At 38.3% G+C, this 17891-nt stretch overlaps 1 protein-coding gene across 1 annotated transcript in view; it reads left to right on the plus strand.

Moving 5' to 3' along the window:
* svopl (SVOP like) overlaps positions 1-17891 on the plus strand; it is a 29977-nt gene that overhangs the window by 3133 nt on the left and 8953 nt on the right. Inside the window, exons 3-14 of the mRNA XM_003220858.4 lie at positions 1411-1532; positions 2354-2452; positions 6645-6716; positions 7991-8115; positions 8600-8663; positions 10738-10863; positions 11795-11923; positions 12842-12915; positions 15106-15311; positions 16024-16135; positions 16960-17041; positions 17535-17624. Coding sequence (XP_003220906.3) covers positions 1411-1532; positions 2354-2452; positions 6645-6716; positions 7991-8115; positions 8600-8663; positions 10738-10863; positions 11795-11923; positions 12842-12915; positions 15106-15311; positions 16024-16135; positions 16960-17041; positions 17535-17624 — 1301 coding nt within the window. The remainder of the gene's footprint in view (positions 1-1410; positions 1533-2353; positions 2453-6644; positions 6717-7990; positions 8116-8599; positions 8664-10737; positions 10864-11794; positions 11924-12841; positions 12916-15105; positions 15312-16023; positions 16136-16959; positions 17042-17534; positions 17625-17891) is intronic.

Consider the following 17891-nt stretch of genomic DNA (forward strand, 5'->3'; position numbering starts at 1 on the left):
ATGTCTGTTTGCAGAAATATATTTACCAGGTTTTTAAAAAATATTATTTTGGTTAAGATAATCAGTGTGAAATGTTTGGCAAAGCAGCCATAAAAATCAATTTGATGAACGTCAGCAACAAAAGTAATCCAAAGGGCAGAAAACAAAACAGACTGGGTGATACATACAATTGCCTTTTTTGCAAATTTACGTGATGAATGACATCTGTCTTTTGCAACACATAGTTCCCCTGATCTGTGTATCTTTCATTTAGTACACTTTATTTTGTGTTGGCCATTAAGGACCTTATCATACACTGGTGTTCCCCAATTTTTATACACTTTAAAGTCATTTAAAAGATGGAGTCCCATGGAGCCCATCAAACAACATAAGAGTAGATGTGCTGGTTGCCCATGGGACTCCATCTTTAAAATGTCTTTAAAGTGTGTAGAAATGAAGGATTTTGGATTTGGGGAGCAATTGACTCCATAGCGCCCCATTCACGTAGAAATGACTAAAGGTCCTTATTTTAAGGTGGAATGGGAACTGTCACATTTCTCTGTTTTAAATCATTTTAGTGACATGAAAGTGTGGGAGTTCTTGTGGGCAGTTTTGAAATGTGCCTCGATGCTCCTTTTGTTATCATAGATCATCCTGCATGCAACTTTATTTTATTGTGTTTTACTTATTTGAATATGCTGTTTTTATCTGTTTTATTTGTTCTATTGTTTTTGGGCTTCGCCCTGTGTTAGCCACCCCGAGTCCCCATTGGGGAGATGGAAATGGGATAGAAAAAGAAAATTATTATTATTATTATTATTGGACATGTTAATACTTCACTAAAAATGCACAATTTTGATATATTACTACTTTGCTGTACCTATATTTTTCCTTTTTGTAGACCTGGGATTTCCCAATTTGTACATAGCATTACTGTTTCTTTCCTACCCCCTCACTTTTTAAAATAATGTAAATATTAGGGGTGTTCTTATTCAAAGTCCTTGAAGTTGTAACCAGTGTTTAGTAGGACTTGAATTTTGATTTTGGACTTCCGCAATTGTGAAACCCGACAGGGGTAACACTGTCAGCTCCAATGTGACTAAAATGACTTTGCGTCTCTACCAGTTTTGTTTTGCTTAACGTGATTTTCCAAATACTTGAAGACTTTGAGAGATATTGAGGGGAGCAGGAAACAAATATATGTTGAGATCTGAAAATTATGTTGATTGCGAAATGGGGCCTCATGGTTTGCCTGTGACCAAGAGGTCCACTTTCCCTATCTCTGGACTACAATCAAATCAGGATTTTCTTCTGTGTTTGCCCTGGTCTTGTCCTAAAATGACAACCGAGTTCTTGTCTGTGTTTCTCATGAGCCATTAAACATTTATACAACTAGCAGCTAATCTTTTTCTCTCTCTCTCCATGTTTTAGAGCAGAAGCCAGTCACCATAAGTGAAGCAGAGCAGAAGACATTCACAGTAGCGGAGGCTGTAGAAACCATTGGCTTTGGAAGATTTCACATTGCCCTTTTTATGATAATGGGAAGCACTGGTGTAAGTTTTTCATAGCAGACACGATAACCTGGCCATAAAAATGATCATCTGTTTTAATGTTTTGAGATAATCAGCTCATGTCCTGGAAGATGGTGCTTAAAGTTCCACTTAGGCTGGCTCTACACTGTCATATAATCCAGTATCTGATCCCAGATTGTCTTCTTTGAACTGGATTATATGAGTCTACACTGCCATATAATCCAGTTCAAAGCAGATGATCTGAGATTAAATACTGGATTATATGGCAGTATAGAAGGGTTTAGGCCCATATCTCCACTCCCAGAGAACTTACCCCATGGTCATTTAGTGGTTGATGGAGAACTGGAGGGATGGATTAAAGCATTTAGCCATAGGTACATAGCTGGGTTTTTCTTTGCCACCCTCTGCTCTCTAATGGTGGTGGAGAAGATGAAGATGAAATAGAATAAGAGGGAGAAGAAAGAAGGAGACAAGGAGGAGGAGGAAGAGGAGGACTAGGACAAGGAACAGAACTAGGTATCTGAGAGACATGGACCTAAATCCCTGCACAACCATGGAAACCCTCTGGGTGACCATGGGCAAGTCACTCTATCTCAGTCTTAGAGGAAGACAAGGGAAAACAACCTCTAAACAAATTCTGCCAGGAAAACTCCATGATATGTTTGCCATGGACTTGCCACAAGTCAGAAATGATTTGGCTGGGAAAGTCTGGCAGCTATTGTTCAAAAAGGTAGGTTTTCTAATATCTGATCCTTAGAAAGAGAAGTGGGGAATAATGAAGCCAATCCTTTATTTGTCCTTGAAATGTTGGAAACAATGCTTATGCGTGTTTATCCCTGAAGGTGACAGAAGCCATGGAAATTATGCTGATTGCTGTGGTGAGTCCAGTCATCCGGTGTGAATGGCAACTTCAAAACTGGCAAGTGGCTTTGGTGACCACTGTGAGTAGAGCTTATTTCAGCCACAGTTTTTATTTTATTTATTTCATTAATATGATGCCTTTCTCCCAGAGTGGAATCCAAGGTGGCTCCCAAAGAGGATCGAGTAAAAATATCTTAACAATAAAAGAACACAATTAAAATCATCATATTGAATAGTGTGAAATCATTTCAAAGACATACAAAAGTTAATCACAAAAATAAAGCCTTGTTTGCATATGAAAAACTTGCTTAAACAAAAAGGTCTTTGTCTGCAGGTGAAAGGAAAGTGGCAAAGCTGGAAAAGACCCCCTTTTCCCGATTAATTTCCAATTTATTATTATTAGGCAATGAGATACAGGTTTTATTTTAAAAAAGCCTCATGACAACCAATCATTGCAATAAAATATTAAAAAGAAAAATTCAAAAATATTAAAGAGCTATCAAAATATTATGAATGCAACAAGCACATACAAAATGTGCAAATACGTTTTCTGTTTCCATATTTGTTATGAGAAATAATTAATCTCAATTATTCTCACAGGCAATTCTTGACAGCTTTCACTGCAATTAGATTTGCAGTAACCAGGAATGCTTCAATGGAAGTTGACAGCAAATATATAATTTTAACTGAATCATTCAGGTCAGCTACAGGCTCTAAATATAACAAATCATTTATTTCTTGAAATTTCATATATTTTTCAGTGTATCACACAATGTATTGTGTTCTGACTCACTCGGTTTTCACAAGTGCAAAGCTGTTGTTCTCTAGGAATGTTCTTATATATCCCTTCTATAAAGTTAGACTTCATTTTCTGTAAATGCAAAGCTGTGAATGCCTTACAGGAGAAGCGTAATGTGAATTCAGTTCAATATTACTCTTCCTGTGGCATTTTTAAGAAAGGAAAACTAAAAGGGAATCTAGACATTTTGCCAGAATGGCCATCAATGCAATTGGGGTTGCTAAATTCTCCTCCACTGCATCTACACCATAGAAAAAATGCAGTTCAACACCATTTTAGTTGCTATGGCTCAATGCTATGGAATCATGGGAGTTCTAGTTTGGTAACAATTGTCAATTGCGACCCCCATTACCACAGTTTGCATTAATTCTACAGTATAATTTACTTCTACAGTATAGATGCACCCTAAATCGATACAAAAGAAATGAGAAGGATCTATTCATTATGTAGATCAGGAATGAAGAATGTGTAGCCATCCATGTAGCCATACCGAGGGAGCTTAACACCATAGATAGCTCCTCCAGATTAAAGCATGTGGTATATTATTTTTCAACTCCCCACTGAAATTGAATCAATTCATAACTATTTAATGGCAGAATATGAAAATAAGGGCGGAAAAGAAGCACAGTCCAATCGTCCTGGAAAACAAACAAACAATAAAAATGTCTGAAGTACAGTAGAGTCTTGCTTATCCAACGTAAACGGGCCGGCAGAACGTTGGATAAGCGAATATGTTGGATAATAAGGAGAGATTAAGAAGAAGCCTATTAAACATCAAATTAGGTTATGATTTTACAAATTAAGCACCAAAACATGTTATACAACAAATTTGACAGAAAAAGTAGTTCAATAGGCAGTAATGCTACGTAGTAATTACTGTATTTACAAATTTAGCACCAAAATATCACGATGTATTAAAACATTGACTACAAAAATGCGGTGGATAATCCAGAATGTTGGATAAGCGAATGTTGGATAAGTGAGAGACTACTGTACTTCCAATGACAGAAATCTCTGCAAGTCAGGGAAAGAATAGAGGCCACCAGAACCTGTGTAAAACTACATTTTGGTGGAGTGGCATACATCACAGAACAACAGAGAAGATTGGAGGGTGGGCATTGAAACCCCAAGATTAACTGTAACGTAAAGGTTTTCCCTGACATTAAGTGTAGTCGTGTCCAATGCTGCGGGTTGGTGCTCAGTTTAATTTCTAAGTCAAAGAGCCGACGTTGTCCATAGACACCTCCAAGGTCATGTGGCCAGCATGACTTTCCCACAGAAGCGGTACTTATTGATCAACACACATTTGCATGTTGTTGAATTGCTAGGTTGACAGAAGCTGAGGCTAATCGCGGGAGCTCACTCGGCTCCCCAAATTCGAACTACCAACCTTTCAGTCAGCAAGTTCAGCAACTCAGCGGTTTAACTTGCTGCGCCACCATGGGCTCTAACTGTAAGAGGGCCAGGGTTTTAACAGCAACCAGTGGTTTCCATGTTGGTGAAGAGATGGGCTTTAGTCTGAACTTTAAAGGATCTATCCAAAGTGCTGGAGAGGTTTTTGGGATAGTTCATCTAAAGTTTGTACTAAAACTTGAAGTGCTTCATCAGTCATGCTGAAAAGGGAAACAAACAGCACAGACTCAGAGGCTCAGACCAAGAGATGTAAGGTGGACTTTTACAAGAAAAATTACAGAGGATTTTTCCTGAGAGAGTATGCATATTATAATATATTTTATTAGTTAGTTGGTTAGTTTGTTTTACACGCACACATCCTACTGTTAGTTTAGGATAGTGTACATGGCTCTCCTCCTCCTCCTCACACTGATCTTGTGAAGTTGTTCTGGTGGTTTAGGGATTCAAATGGAGATGTGAATGTGAATCTGTCAAGCCCCAATCTGGCACTCTTTCACAATATCACACTATGAACTGATGTAACACTGACTGTTATTGAAGACAGAGATAGGTATGTGTTAAGCTGGGGTTGCTGTTGCATCAGATAATTGGAATTGCTCCAGATGGCCTTGAGTTACTCCAGAGAATCTGGAAGGAACCCAGCTGTACTTTCTCTTGCACTGCAGTGTGATCTTAGTTTGACCAGAGTATTGGATGAAAAACTTTAGATCAGTGGTTCTCAACCTGTGGGTCCCCAGATGTTTTGGCCTTCAACTCCCAGAAATCCTAACAGCTGGTAAACTTGCTGGGGTTTCTGGGTAGGCCAAAACACCTGGGGACCCACAGACTGAGAACCACTGCTTTAGATAGTGAAGAGTCAACTGTTCAACTACTGGACTTGAAAGTACAGTAGAGTCTCACTTATCCAACATAAACGGGCCAGCAGAATGTTGGATAAGTGAAAATGTTGGATAATAAGGAGGGATTAAGGAAAAGCCTATTAAATGTCAAATTGCATTATGTTTCTACAAATTAAGCACCAAAACATCATGTTTTACAACAAATTGACAGAAAAAGCAGTTTAATACACGGTAATGTTATGTAGCAATTACTGTATTTACGAATTTGGCACGAAAACATTGCAATGTATTTAAAACATTGACTATAAAAACATTGACTACTAAAAGGCAGACTGCGTTGGATAATCCAGAATGTTGGATAAGCAAATGTTGGATAAGTGAGACTCTACTGTATTGTAATGTTAAGGCAGGCCTTCATTAAATATTCCTGTCCTTGTTTCCCAATTGAGACCAGAAACTAGGAGATTATAAATTACAGAAGTTTTATTACTGCAGTAGAAAACTAACGGGAGCCCTCTGGAACTGCCAAATACCACACAGAACAAAGAAAATGGAAGCAATTAATACAGGTCACACATTACACACTAACATTTCTTCGTCCCTTCTCCCAGTTCCACCTCCTTTACACTCCCGGCTGCACCCTCAACTCTTGTCCCTCCTCTAACTCCACCTTCTCGCCTCACTGAACATGTGCGTGAACTTAAATCATTGTTTTTCCACTTTGCAACTGCATTATCTTATCTTTTGGCTGCCTCGGCAGTCTGAAGCCTGGGCCACAATATCGGTTGCTTTGGAAACCTAGCTCTTTCCACATTGCAGCATCTCTTATCCTTACCAACTTCCCTTTCCCATCTCTGTTGTGTTACTGAACCAACGTTTCAAAACAGCAGTTAATACAGAAATTATCCTTCTAACAATTATTAAATATATATATTTCAGTCAGGTACATCTTCAGTAATGAAATGGAAGAGTCTGTCAAAATGACCTTTCCAGAACCCAGAAGGGGAGGACAAAGGTATGGGCAGGGAGAACTGTGCCAAAAAGACATGCTCATTCCTGGAGAAGGACAACTATCTTTCTAATGGGCCTTCCAAAAATCTAGATTTGGCACTCCTAGTCCTCAAGTCACTTTATTTTGTCGTTAATACATAGCACTGTATGCCATAAAAGGGTAAAATGTCAATCAGTTTTTCAATACATGCTGCTTTACATTCATTTCAGATGGTGTTCTTTGGTTACATGGTATCCAGTGTCATATTTGGAGTTCTAGCTGATAGATATGGCCGATGGAAGGTAAGCAAAGAGACATTTTGGTGGCTGTTTCTTCTAGATGCTGGGCAAAATAGTTGTTGCAATCACTGAAGATCTTTCTCATTATGATTACCTGGGACCTTAAATCATAGGCTTGGGATATTTAAGATCATCTATCAAACTCTGTTTTCAGTAGAGGATCAACAGTACAAAAAGCTACCAGAATATGTTTGACAAATGGCCTTCAGGCCTCTTCAGTGAAAGTGGCCTGTTCTACTATAGAAAAAGCCACTGCAGAAACAACTTTCTAATATAGAAAAACTCTCCAGAAGTTTGTACTAAAGATTTAGCTAAAATGTGCATCCCAGACCACTAATTCTGGCCTTGTTAGCCAGAAGTACAGGGAACAAGGGTCCTTGGAAGATTGCAGACACCTTTGACACACACATGCTCGACTGTAAACTCATAACAGATTTTAATCTTGTTAATAAGTTCACAGTGTGGTTTTAAACCCTTTGATTGGAAAAGCTGGTCCACTTTCTCCACCAGCAAATGAAAATATTTGAAGTAATTTTCTAATAAAACTTTTATGGGTTTTAAAAGCAATCTGTAAAACAAATTCTTTTACTGATATGTTTCAAAGGTGTGTATGTTCAGTGTGTTTGCAAACAATATTTGTACAAGAAAAATGCAACTTAACAAAACACGCAAGTGAAAACATTTGTAAGGCCCCAATAACTTTCCGATTAAGTTGTGCACTTATGTGTATATTCTATTGTGATTTCAGTTGGGAAAAATGTCCAAGACAACAACAGTGTCAATAAAGAATAACTGTTTTACTTATGATTTACATGTTCTTCTCATTGTGTAAAACCGTCTGTTTCATTCATTCACTGTATGACTGCTCTTCAGCAGGCGGGAGAGCAAGCCAGCTGTGGTGCAGACTGTTGAGCAACCAGCTGCAACCAGCTGCAACAAATCACTCTGACCAAAAGGTCATGAGTTCGAGGCCAGCTCGGAGCCCCACGTTTGTCTTGTCTTTGTTCTATGTTAAGGCATTGAATGTTTGCCTTATATGTGTAATGTGATCCGCCCTGAGTCCCCTTCGGGGTGAGAAGGGCGGAATATAAATACTGTAAATAAATAAATAAATAAATAAAGATGGCAATTATAGCTCCCATCTCATTTAGTTTCCTCTTCTCTAGAATAAACACACCTACCTCTTGAGGTAATGAAATAAATAATAATGTTTCAGTAACCACTGGAGAATTTTGCTTTCAAGGCAATTTACCTCTGTTATGTATCTGCTATTTCAGATTTTATTCTTCTCTTTCATCTGGGGAGGCTATTTCTCCTTGCTGACATCATTTTCCCCATCGTACATCTGGTTTGTCTTCCTCCGAACCATGGTGGGATGTGGCGTGTCAGGTCATGCACAAGGGTAATGTTATACTGTGAATAACATGTCACAAGTTACCTAAAAATAGTTTAGCATGTAATGCTTAAAACCACTTGCCGTCTTAATTAACATTACTGGTTTTTTAAAAATCCTTTTGTATTATTACCTCTCAATTGCCTTTTTTAAAGGTCTTTAAAATGCCCTCAATAGACAAATAGAAAAACAACAAGAAAATAATATTACCCTTACATCAAAAAAGTTGCTTCAACGTGTTACAAAACTGTTTGATATGGTTGTCAGATCTTTCTAATTTCCATATGCCAGTCTAGCCTTGCTAGGAAAAGAGTTCCAGGGTCCTATCTTGTGTCCTCACCGACCATACATGTGAAAGTTGTAAGACTGAAAAAATGACTTCTCCAGAGGATCTGAGGCTCCTTGCAGGCTCCTATGGAGAGCCACATTACCTGATGACTTACAGTATTATACAATTTATTTGCTGTTCTCTAACTTTTTCTTGTACCTTTAGGTTAATAATAAAAACAGAATTTTTGCCTACAAAATACCGGGGCTATATGTTGCCATTATCACAGGTAAATATGAAGTTTATCTGCTGGGATGTAATACAGTGAAATGCAAGCATCCCAACTTACAAGCAATCTGAGATATGACCCATCACTCCGATTTTCTGTTCCAACTTGCGGGCGGCTATCTGAGTTATTAGCCTCGGCTTGGCTTTTGATAGGTACCAACTAGAGAGGCCTATGATAGGGAGGGAGGGAAGGAGCTGGGAGGAGACTAAAATTGTTTTAATTTGCTCTGTGATTGAGCTTCTTAAAGGGGAAAATTGGTGTAGTTTTTGGGGGGCTTGAACACATTAATTACATTTCAATGCATTTCAGTGGAGAAATTTGCTTTGTCATATAACCAAATTGAGTTACGAGCTTGGTCACAGAACAAATTAAACTTGTATGTCAAGGTATCACTGTATAACAAATCAAGTGCTAACCCTGAAATGTTCTCTGTAACACAAGTGTGGCCAGTGCATTTGGACATTTGTCTATTTGGACATAGAGTTATCAGACCTCAGGCCCTGGCCTTTTGTCTCCAGTTCTCAGAAGGGGAAGGAATCTCAGGGAAAGAACACAGCCTTGAAAAGTGTGTGTCTACTGCATATATATTATCCTATTTGGACTTTAAACATTGAATATTCTCTAAACACTGGTGATTGATATTTGTGATACTATGCTTGATGATATAGTTGAGGTCTTCCCGCTGTGATCCACCAAGGGTTTCTTGATCTCAGGGTTTACTATTGAAATCTCAAGGCCTAGGATGATTTGGATGGCATTTCAGGACAGGATAAAACAGGTTACTGGTGGTGGTGGTGATGGTGATAATGATAGTGATAAAGCAATAAGTTGAAGTTACTATCTATTAGTAAGTTGAAGTTACAATTTATTTTAGTGGAATTGTTCCTCTTGGTTGTTTTATGGTGATGTTTTTCCTTTTCCAGATTTTTAAAAAATCATTTATGACAGTCATATTATTAAGTTGCCAATAAAAGTATTCAGAGCAGAAAGTTTGGGATGCCAAGGACTGCACAATTCCCCTATATACTGTAGAAAATTCAGTTTCATATTTGTCAGTTTAACCTCCTCTCCTGATACTTATCCTATAGGGCAGTGGTTCTCAACCTGTGGGTCCCCAGGTGTTTTGGCTTACAACTCCCAGAAATCTCAGGAAGCTCCCCAGCTTTTAGGATTTCTGGGAATTGAAGGCCAAAACATCTGGGGACCCACAGATTGAGAACCACTGCTATAAGGCAATCTACTTTTTACATACAGTGGAATTTCAAGAGTAATTGGTAATATCTGCTAGTTAAAGAAAAAGTCTACTAACCTACTTGGCATTGTTTGGTGTTTGGTATTCCAGATGTAGTTATGGATTCCTGACGCCAATACATTGAAAAATTTAGTTTTATGTTTTTATAATCAATTATTCTAATAAAATTACTTCAATTGAAAGCAAGTGTAGATATGTTACACCCCAGTATTTAATATAACCATAACAACAATATTGTGAATAACTAAAATATCAGGTACTGATCCCACAGATGTGGGTTATGCTGTATTTACATCCTGTTTTTGGAAACAGAAGGTAGTTTACCCTCAATGGCAATCTTTTGCAGTAGATTAGGACAAGTAACATTGGCCATCTCAAGGTCAGCTAGCAGACTTAATGTCTGAATGAGGATATAAACAAATGTCCAGAACTGTAAAAGAACATAGTTCCATATATGAAATCTCTTTATTCTTTGCAATATTAAATGTGTGTGCCTGTAAGCACCAAATAAATTTATTCTCCAGTAATTGACTGTGCCACATATTCCATTCTGAGGAACCCTGACAGCTGACATTCAGCCTTCCAGAGCTGAGTTGATGAACACAGTGCTGGCTTTATCGAAATCTGTATTGACAGCCTGCAAGTTGGAAGCCAGAGAGCATAACTAAATCTCTTTTCATAATAATGTTTTATGCAGCAATAGCAGTTGGAAGGAAGTCATGAATGCTGATGTGACTGTGGAGAGGAGATGCTGCTAAAACAAATAACAGAGAGAGTTCCATCATCACTTCATGTTTTAACCACTACTTCTCCTCTTGGCAGGTGTTTTGGTTGACAGGCTCCTTACTAATTATTGGTTTGGCATCTGTGATTAACCCAACCATTGGATGGCGGTGGCTGGTTCGGGTTGCTGCTCTTCCAGGCATTATTCTCATCCTAGTATTTAAGGTGTGGAAAATGTATGACTCCATTAATAGGGCATCCATACAGTTAATTTGTTGCAGCAGTAGGCAATTTGGTGAGGTAGTGCGGTGTAGCGATTTGAGTGATGGACTAGCGCTCAGAAGGAACCAAGGGTTGAATTCCTAGTCAACCCTAGAAACACACTGGATGATACTGGGCAACCCATAGTATCTCAGCCTCATAGGAAGACAGAATTAAAATCATTCAGTGATGGACCTCTAGATATTTTTTGTTTGTGACTCACATCAGTCCCAGCCCACACAACAAATGGAAAGGAATGATGAGTGTTGCATCCCAAAACATCTAAAGCAGCCTTTGGCTCTCCTGATCTTTTGAACTTCAGCTTGCAAAAGCTCAGAGAACTGGGTATGCTGGTTGTGGAGGGAAAACCCCAAATATTTGAAGGACCAATGTTTGTACATCCTGATCTAGAGACTCATTATTGTCTATCGCTGCCCTAGAGTATTGCTTGTGAGACATGCTTTTTGCTTTCTTCTTATTCAACTGATGACATTTTTGAAAGCTGATCACTTGGTTTATCATTTATGTGCCTGGTTTGTCCTTCACTGACTAATTTACCCAGTAGATACACTCCATTATTCATAAGTTTGTATGATAGAAATCCATCATTACTTTTAGCTGTGATGGAACATTTTGGAGTTGCAAGAATGCAAAATATCTGATGCTGAAAGATACTGTTCAAGCAAACAAGTTTGTTCTAGACTTCAGATTATGAATTATGATATACAGTATACAATATAAGCTGTTGTATTTCTTAATAAGGCTTGACTATATATCCTGTCTGTGAATTGTGACAAACTTTATTACTAGTAATTACTATATACAGTCTAACCTTTGTTACATTAAAAGCAGTAATTATGACAAATGCCTTTTCTTACCCAAATGCATTTTGTAGTTTATCCCAGAGTCTGCCCGGTACAATGTCTCATGTGGAAATGAGAAGGCTGCCCTTGCTACCCTGCAGTGGATTGCTAAGATGAATCGTTCTGTTATGCCTGAAGGAAAATTGGTAGAACCTGTAGATGTAAGCTTGAGAATATTCTTTTGTGCTGGTGATGTACTTGTGTCTGAAATTACTAAATCCAAACTTAGGTCCATGGCTAATTGGCATGGTAATTACAAATTTAAGAGGAAAAACCAGAACTGGTCACTAGTCCTGAGCATCTGATATTCAGTGGTATTCTGCCTCTATACATCTTGTTATTATAACTAAAAGCCAATGATTAACCTTGCTGTTGTCGAAGGCTTTCATGGCCGGAATCACTGGGTTGCTGTGAGTTTTCAGGTTGTATGGCCATGTTCCAGTAGCATTCTTTCATGGCGTTTTGCCTACATCTGTGGCTGCCATCTTCAGAGGTCAACAGATCTCTGAAGATGCTGGCCAAAGATGCAGGCAAAATGCTAGGAGAGAATGCTACTGGAACATGGTCATACAGCCCAAAAAACTCACAGCAACTCTACCCTGTTGTTGTTCTTGTATGTTTTTGAGTCATTTCTGACTTATGGCAACCCTACGATGATTTCCTCATGATGTTCTCTTTGCAAGTTTTTTTTCAGAGAGGGGTTGCCTTTGCCTTTCTTGAGACTGAGAGAGTGTAACTCCCTGAGGCCACCCAGTAGGTTTCCATAACTGATTTGAAACCTGATCTCCAATGCTCATGCCACTACACCACACCAGTTCTCCATCTATGATTTTTCCACTGAATCAGTTTTGATACTTCAGATGTTTTGGATTTCAACTCCCAGAAGACCAATCTAGCATTGGCAGTAGTAAAAGATTACGAAAGTTGTAGTACTCACCCCTAAGATATGGATGTTGCATAGTCTGATATGTGAATGGGCTGAAATCCTGAAATAACTGCCAAGCATGTGTTGTGTCATTAGCTTTTCAGTCACATTTTTCTTCATGTATTTCTGACTGTTCATTTTGAATTATTTTCAGCAAAAAAGGGGTAGATTGAAAGACCTTATGAATCCCAAATACTTAAGGACAACCCTACAAATATGGATTATATGGTAAATATGTTTGATTTGCTTCTTTCAGATGGCAGTGCATAAGCAAATGGAAATCAATGGAACATGTCAAGGGAGTAGGTTCAGTTGCCTCGTAAGGAGCAGAGCTATTATTCAGAAACTAGTCAGTTAGAAGGGAAGAAAATTGGTTATGCTAATAGAATTTGCAAGTCCTTTTTCTTTATGCTGTAGAAGGCTCTCTGCAAGCCCCAGTTGCCTCTGTATCACAGTGGAAAGAAGCAGAATCACTGCTAACGAAATCCTTTTAAAATCCTATTGCTCCCTCTCTTACTTGGAGAAAGTACATGGGAATAAAGGACTAATACAGAATAGAGAATAAGCCTGCACAAGTATCCTTTGCTTACATCCAGGTCTTTTGAAATAGCCCCATTGTATAGCATTGCCATACAACCTCTGTGTGGCTGGGATTCAGCCAACAATCATATTCTGTCGGACTGCTGTCATTTATAACCATTCAGACATGCAGACAGGCACACAGTCTCTTAAATTCTGCATTCTGTTCACTGAGCTATAGAAGTTACACACTGAATTTGTTCATGCATCACGGCATAATGGGCTGTTTTTTTCTTGCAGTGTCACACACCGTTGTCCTTTGACTTGCTCCATTGCTTAAGCCATAGAGGGAGCGAAAAGTGGGAAATGGGCTTAATAAACTTCTAATACATGCATGCGATCACACACACCCCATCAACAGAGCCTTGCCAGTCTGGGCACATATTCCAATTTGTATGCTCAAAATATATTGAATCCAATGATTAAGAAATTCAAAAATTTAAGCTGCAATGTATTATGCAGTCAGTTTGGAAAGATACAAGACCTTTCTTATGACATAATTATAGCCTTTAGGCACATTGCCACTGACCACAAAATGTGGATTAAAGTCATTTCAAAAATGTGGTAAGCAAATGAAGTACAGCACGAACACATGCAGAAATGCTTTTTAGAGACCTTACACCAGGATAAACAAAATCATGGGATACTCTGCAATAGGCCATGTAATGCACATCAGCACACATAGGTGTAAACCACATCATATGGTGAAAGTGCTTAAGGGCACACATGCACATAGAGAGGGAAGTTGGAAAATATCCTGAAACCTCCATGGCCATGAAGCCACAGATATTGCAGATCCTGGTACTGGGTCGGAGTCAACTTCTCTGCTGGTATAAGCACTCCCCAGGTTTTGACTCACTTCCAGGGCTTTGCATGTGATCAGGTGCACGTTTGCTTTGCTTCTACCTCTGCTGCTTTTGTCCTGAATTATTTGATCGGTGTAGATGTGCCCCTTGACTCCATTTAACTGCCACAGCTGCATTCTATGAAATTCTGGGTTAGTCGTTTGGGGAAGCAGTAGAACTCTCTGGCAGAGAATTTTGAATATCACAGAAAAATGCAAATCCTGGGATTCCATAGGATGGAACCATGGCAATTTTTCAAATCACTGTTATTATGTAGTGTGAGAAAACTTAAATGGAAATTTGCATGAGATCTTGAATGTTGCGGTTGTGCCTTTCAAGTAATTTCCAAATAATGGGTTTTCTTGGAATCAAAGAAGTTTGCATTGCTTTCTTTCTGAGACTGAATGAGTGTGACTTGCTCTAGGTCATTCATTGTTTTCTTTTTTTAACTTTCCCAGTTTTTGGAAGGGGGGAATGGCTTCCCAAACTATGAGGTTTTGGACCACCTATTTTAGAGAGAAATTAATTTGTATTGTTTTCAAGACATTATCTGCCTTAAGTCCCATTATCAGGATAAAGGTGGCATAAATACTACTACTACCACTACTACTACTACTACTACTACTACTACTACTTATTATTATTATTATTATTATTATTATTATTATTATTATTGCACAGGACATATCTCTTTCCCCATAGGAAGTAATGTGGAAGTCAACACTTTAGCCATTTATTGTGGGGGGAAAGGTTGCTATCCCCTTACATCACATTATTGCCCCTTATGAGGCAATTTTGAGGAGTTCTGGGTGGTTTGGTGGATGAGGGGGCATAAAATAATATTGGAGATCCCATGTGGTCCATGCTTTCCCAACCCTTGCTTACCTTGAATCTGAAGTTTAGGGCCTTACTTCTCACATTCCAACATTATTCAGAATGTTTCATTTCCACTTCTGGCTTCCCACCTAATCATTCCTATCTCTTTCTTTTACAGGCTTACCATATCTTTTGCTTATTATGGTGTCATCCTGGCAAGTGCAGAGTTATTGGAGAAGAACCTGGTTTGTTCAACAGAAGGAGGAACAGTAAAAGAAGAAACTGGTGATACTTTTGAAGGGATCCGGAGTCCTTGCTTCTGCCATCTGTTTGCCCCATCGGATTATCAAATCATGTTCATCAGCACAGTTGGAGAGATCGCATGTAATATATCCTTCTCTATATATAATGGATAGCGTTTGGAAGGGCAGGGAAAGGAAACCACACAATACACAGCAATTTTTGCAGTGATGTAGGCTGATAACCTTTTTGTCTGTTTTCTCCCCTTGGTACCTAACCAGTGCCTATCAAGAGCTTACCAGTGAGACATGAATGCAATAGTACACTCTTACTCAAGTTCTCCATCAACTAGTACAAAATGACTAATATTTTCCCACTCACAGCTACAAGCCATAAAAGGTCATTCTTCTATGCATTTTTCAAATTCCCTTTTAGAGTTGTCAACACACACTGGGTCCATATTTTCATTAACTTGTCCATTGCAACTCCAGCATCCCTTTTCCAATGCATCATTGCTGGATCACACTTGAATGGAATGTGTTAAGATGAGAGTTTTTGTCCCAATATACACTTATTGTGCATCCTAGTGCCATTATATTTACCAGGTCCATTCTCCAATTTTGGAGAGGTCTTTTTTGTCCTCTTCACAGAAAAAAATGTCATGCAGGGGTCACGATTTTGTACCCAATCAGATGCAACTCACCCATGCCTCACCATTGACCAATTTGACTGAGAGTGGTGAGAGTTGGAACCCAACATCTAAAGGACCAGATATTCCTCAACCATTGCAGAGCCTCTTTGTTGGTTCATATTTGATTTTGCAACTAGACATAATTTGCTTTGTCTCTGTTTCCAGTAAACCCTTTAAATATTCTGGGCATCAATTTTCTGGGAAGGCGATTGAGCCTGGCAATAACCTTGGGATGCACTGCAGTCTTCCTCCTCCTCCTCAATATTTGCACGTCAAAGTAAGTGTTTATGTATAGTGCCAGAATTAAGATGAAAAGACTTCTCTTTTTGATGTGTACAGTGTCTTACATAGGCTCAACACTACTGTTGGTTCATCTCAACTAGAGAGTGCCTACTGTTGTATGTTGAGTCAACACTGATTCAAATGATCTCCTCTAAATGGGTTTTCATGTTTGTATATTTGTATATTTTAAATTGGATACCAATGCTTTTATGTCTAGCCTCTTTGAGTCCCCTTTGGGGAGATAAAGCGGGGGTATAAATATAATAATAGTATAATTATAAGTTTCTTTTCAGTGTCTTGCCTGGATGGAGGTGATTTCTGGGTTGGCCATCTCTGAAAGGTAGAATAAGCCTCAGAGATAAGAGGGTTACACTAGACTGAACTGCAGATTGAGCCAACTATAGAAACCTTATTATATAAGAGAGAAATTATATAGATGGGACACTTGCATGGTGAGCTAGTTCTACTTCTGTAGCTCATAACAATTGTATTTAATATATATTTATCCTGTTCCGGCTATTTTATTTTTTTAATCTGAAATTGTTTTAAGTGGTTTAAGTGGTTTAAAAATCTGTTTGCCACCTTGAAATCCCACAATAAAGGGTGATATAAATAATCAGTAAATAAATAATGGATAAAGTTATCTAAATAAATATGCTAGTTTAGAAAATATTTTTTGTGCACTAGATGCATTGTTTGTTAATATTCTGGCACACAATTCTGTCTGATGGAATTCTTTGGTGTGATAAGCCATTGAATTCCATAACGTATATACTGAATGACTGTCTGTTTTTATCTTCCCATCCTTTTTTTGTTTAGCGTTGGTCTCATTGGTTTTCTCTTTATGCTGCGTGCCTTTGTTGCTGCAAATTTCAATACTATCTACATTTACACAGCAGAGGTAAGATGTTTCTGAATTTTTGAATTGCAGAGAGGAGGGTGGTTTAACTGACAGCATGATTACACAAATAACACATCCTCCAGGTTTCCTGATTTGACAAAAACAATTCCAATGAACCTTCTGTCATCCCATCCTCTGCTTTAAAAATGTTCTTTTTTGGGTCTTCTTCTATTTCTCCTTTTCATCTTCACCTTGCTTCAGTGGCTGAAAACTGTGCTCATAATGCAAAAGTAGTTGGCACTCAAGTAAAAGAAAGAACAGGATGGGATATTGCTCTTCCTTTTAGCTCAGGCAAAAACAAACTGTTCCAGCTTCTCTTTGCTTGTTTATTCTTCCTCATTAATAGCTTTTGCAATCTTGATCACACTGTCTGTGTTTCACCTTTGAGGGTATGGAATAACTAGCTTTCCTTTATTTTATTTTACTTCTCTTTAACAGATGTTATCCTTCTCTATGCAGAAACTGTGATATACAATATATAATTTTCTTACAGGTTTATCCAACTCCAATGAGAGCCCTGGGCCTGGGGATCAGTGGTTCTCTCTGTCGTATTGGTGCAATGACAGCACCTTTTATAGCACAGGTAAACTATCTTTCTCTTAATAAATTCACTGTGCCCATGAGAATGAACTCCCTAAACTTTATAATAAATCATATAGATTATATATATCCGGTCTAATTTCACATGCATTTCTTAAAAGATAGGAATACAGCTGAATGTAAACTATTTTGAATTTTGGAGTGCTCCTAAATAAATCAAATAAAACATCTATATCAGGCATGGGCAAACGTGGGCCCTCCAGGTGTTTTGAACTACAACTCCTACAATTCCTAACAGCTAGGATGCTGT

Source organism: Anolis carolinensis, chromosome 5 (assembly GCF_035594765.1).
Source record: "Anolis carolinensis isolate JA03-04 chromosome 5, rAnoCar3.1.pri, whole genome shotgun sequence".
Classification (NCBI taxonomy): Eukaryota; Metazoa; Chordata; class Lepidosauria; order Squamata; family Dactyloidae; genus Anolis; species Anolis carolinensis.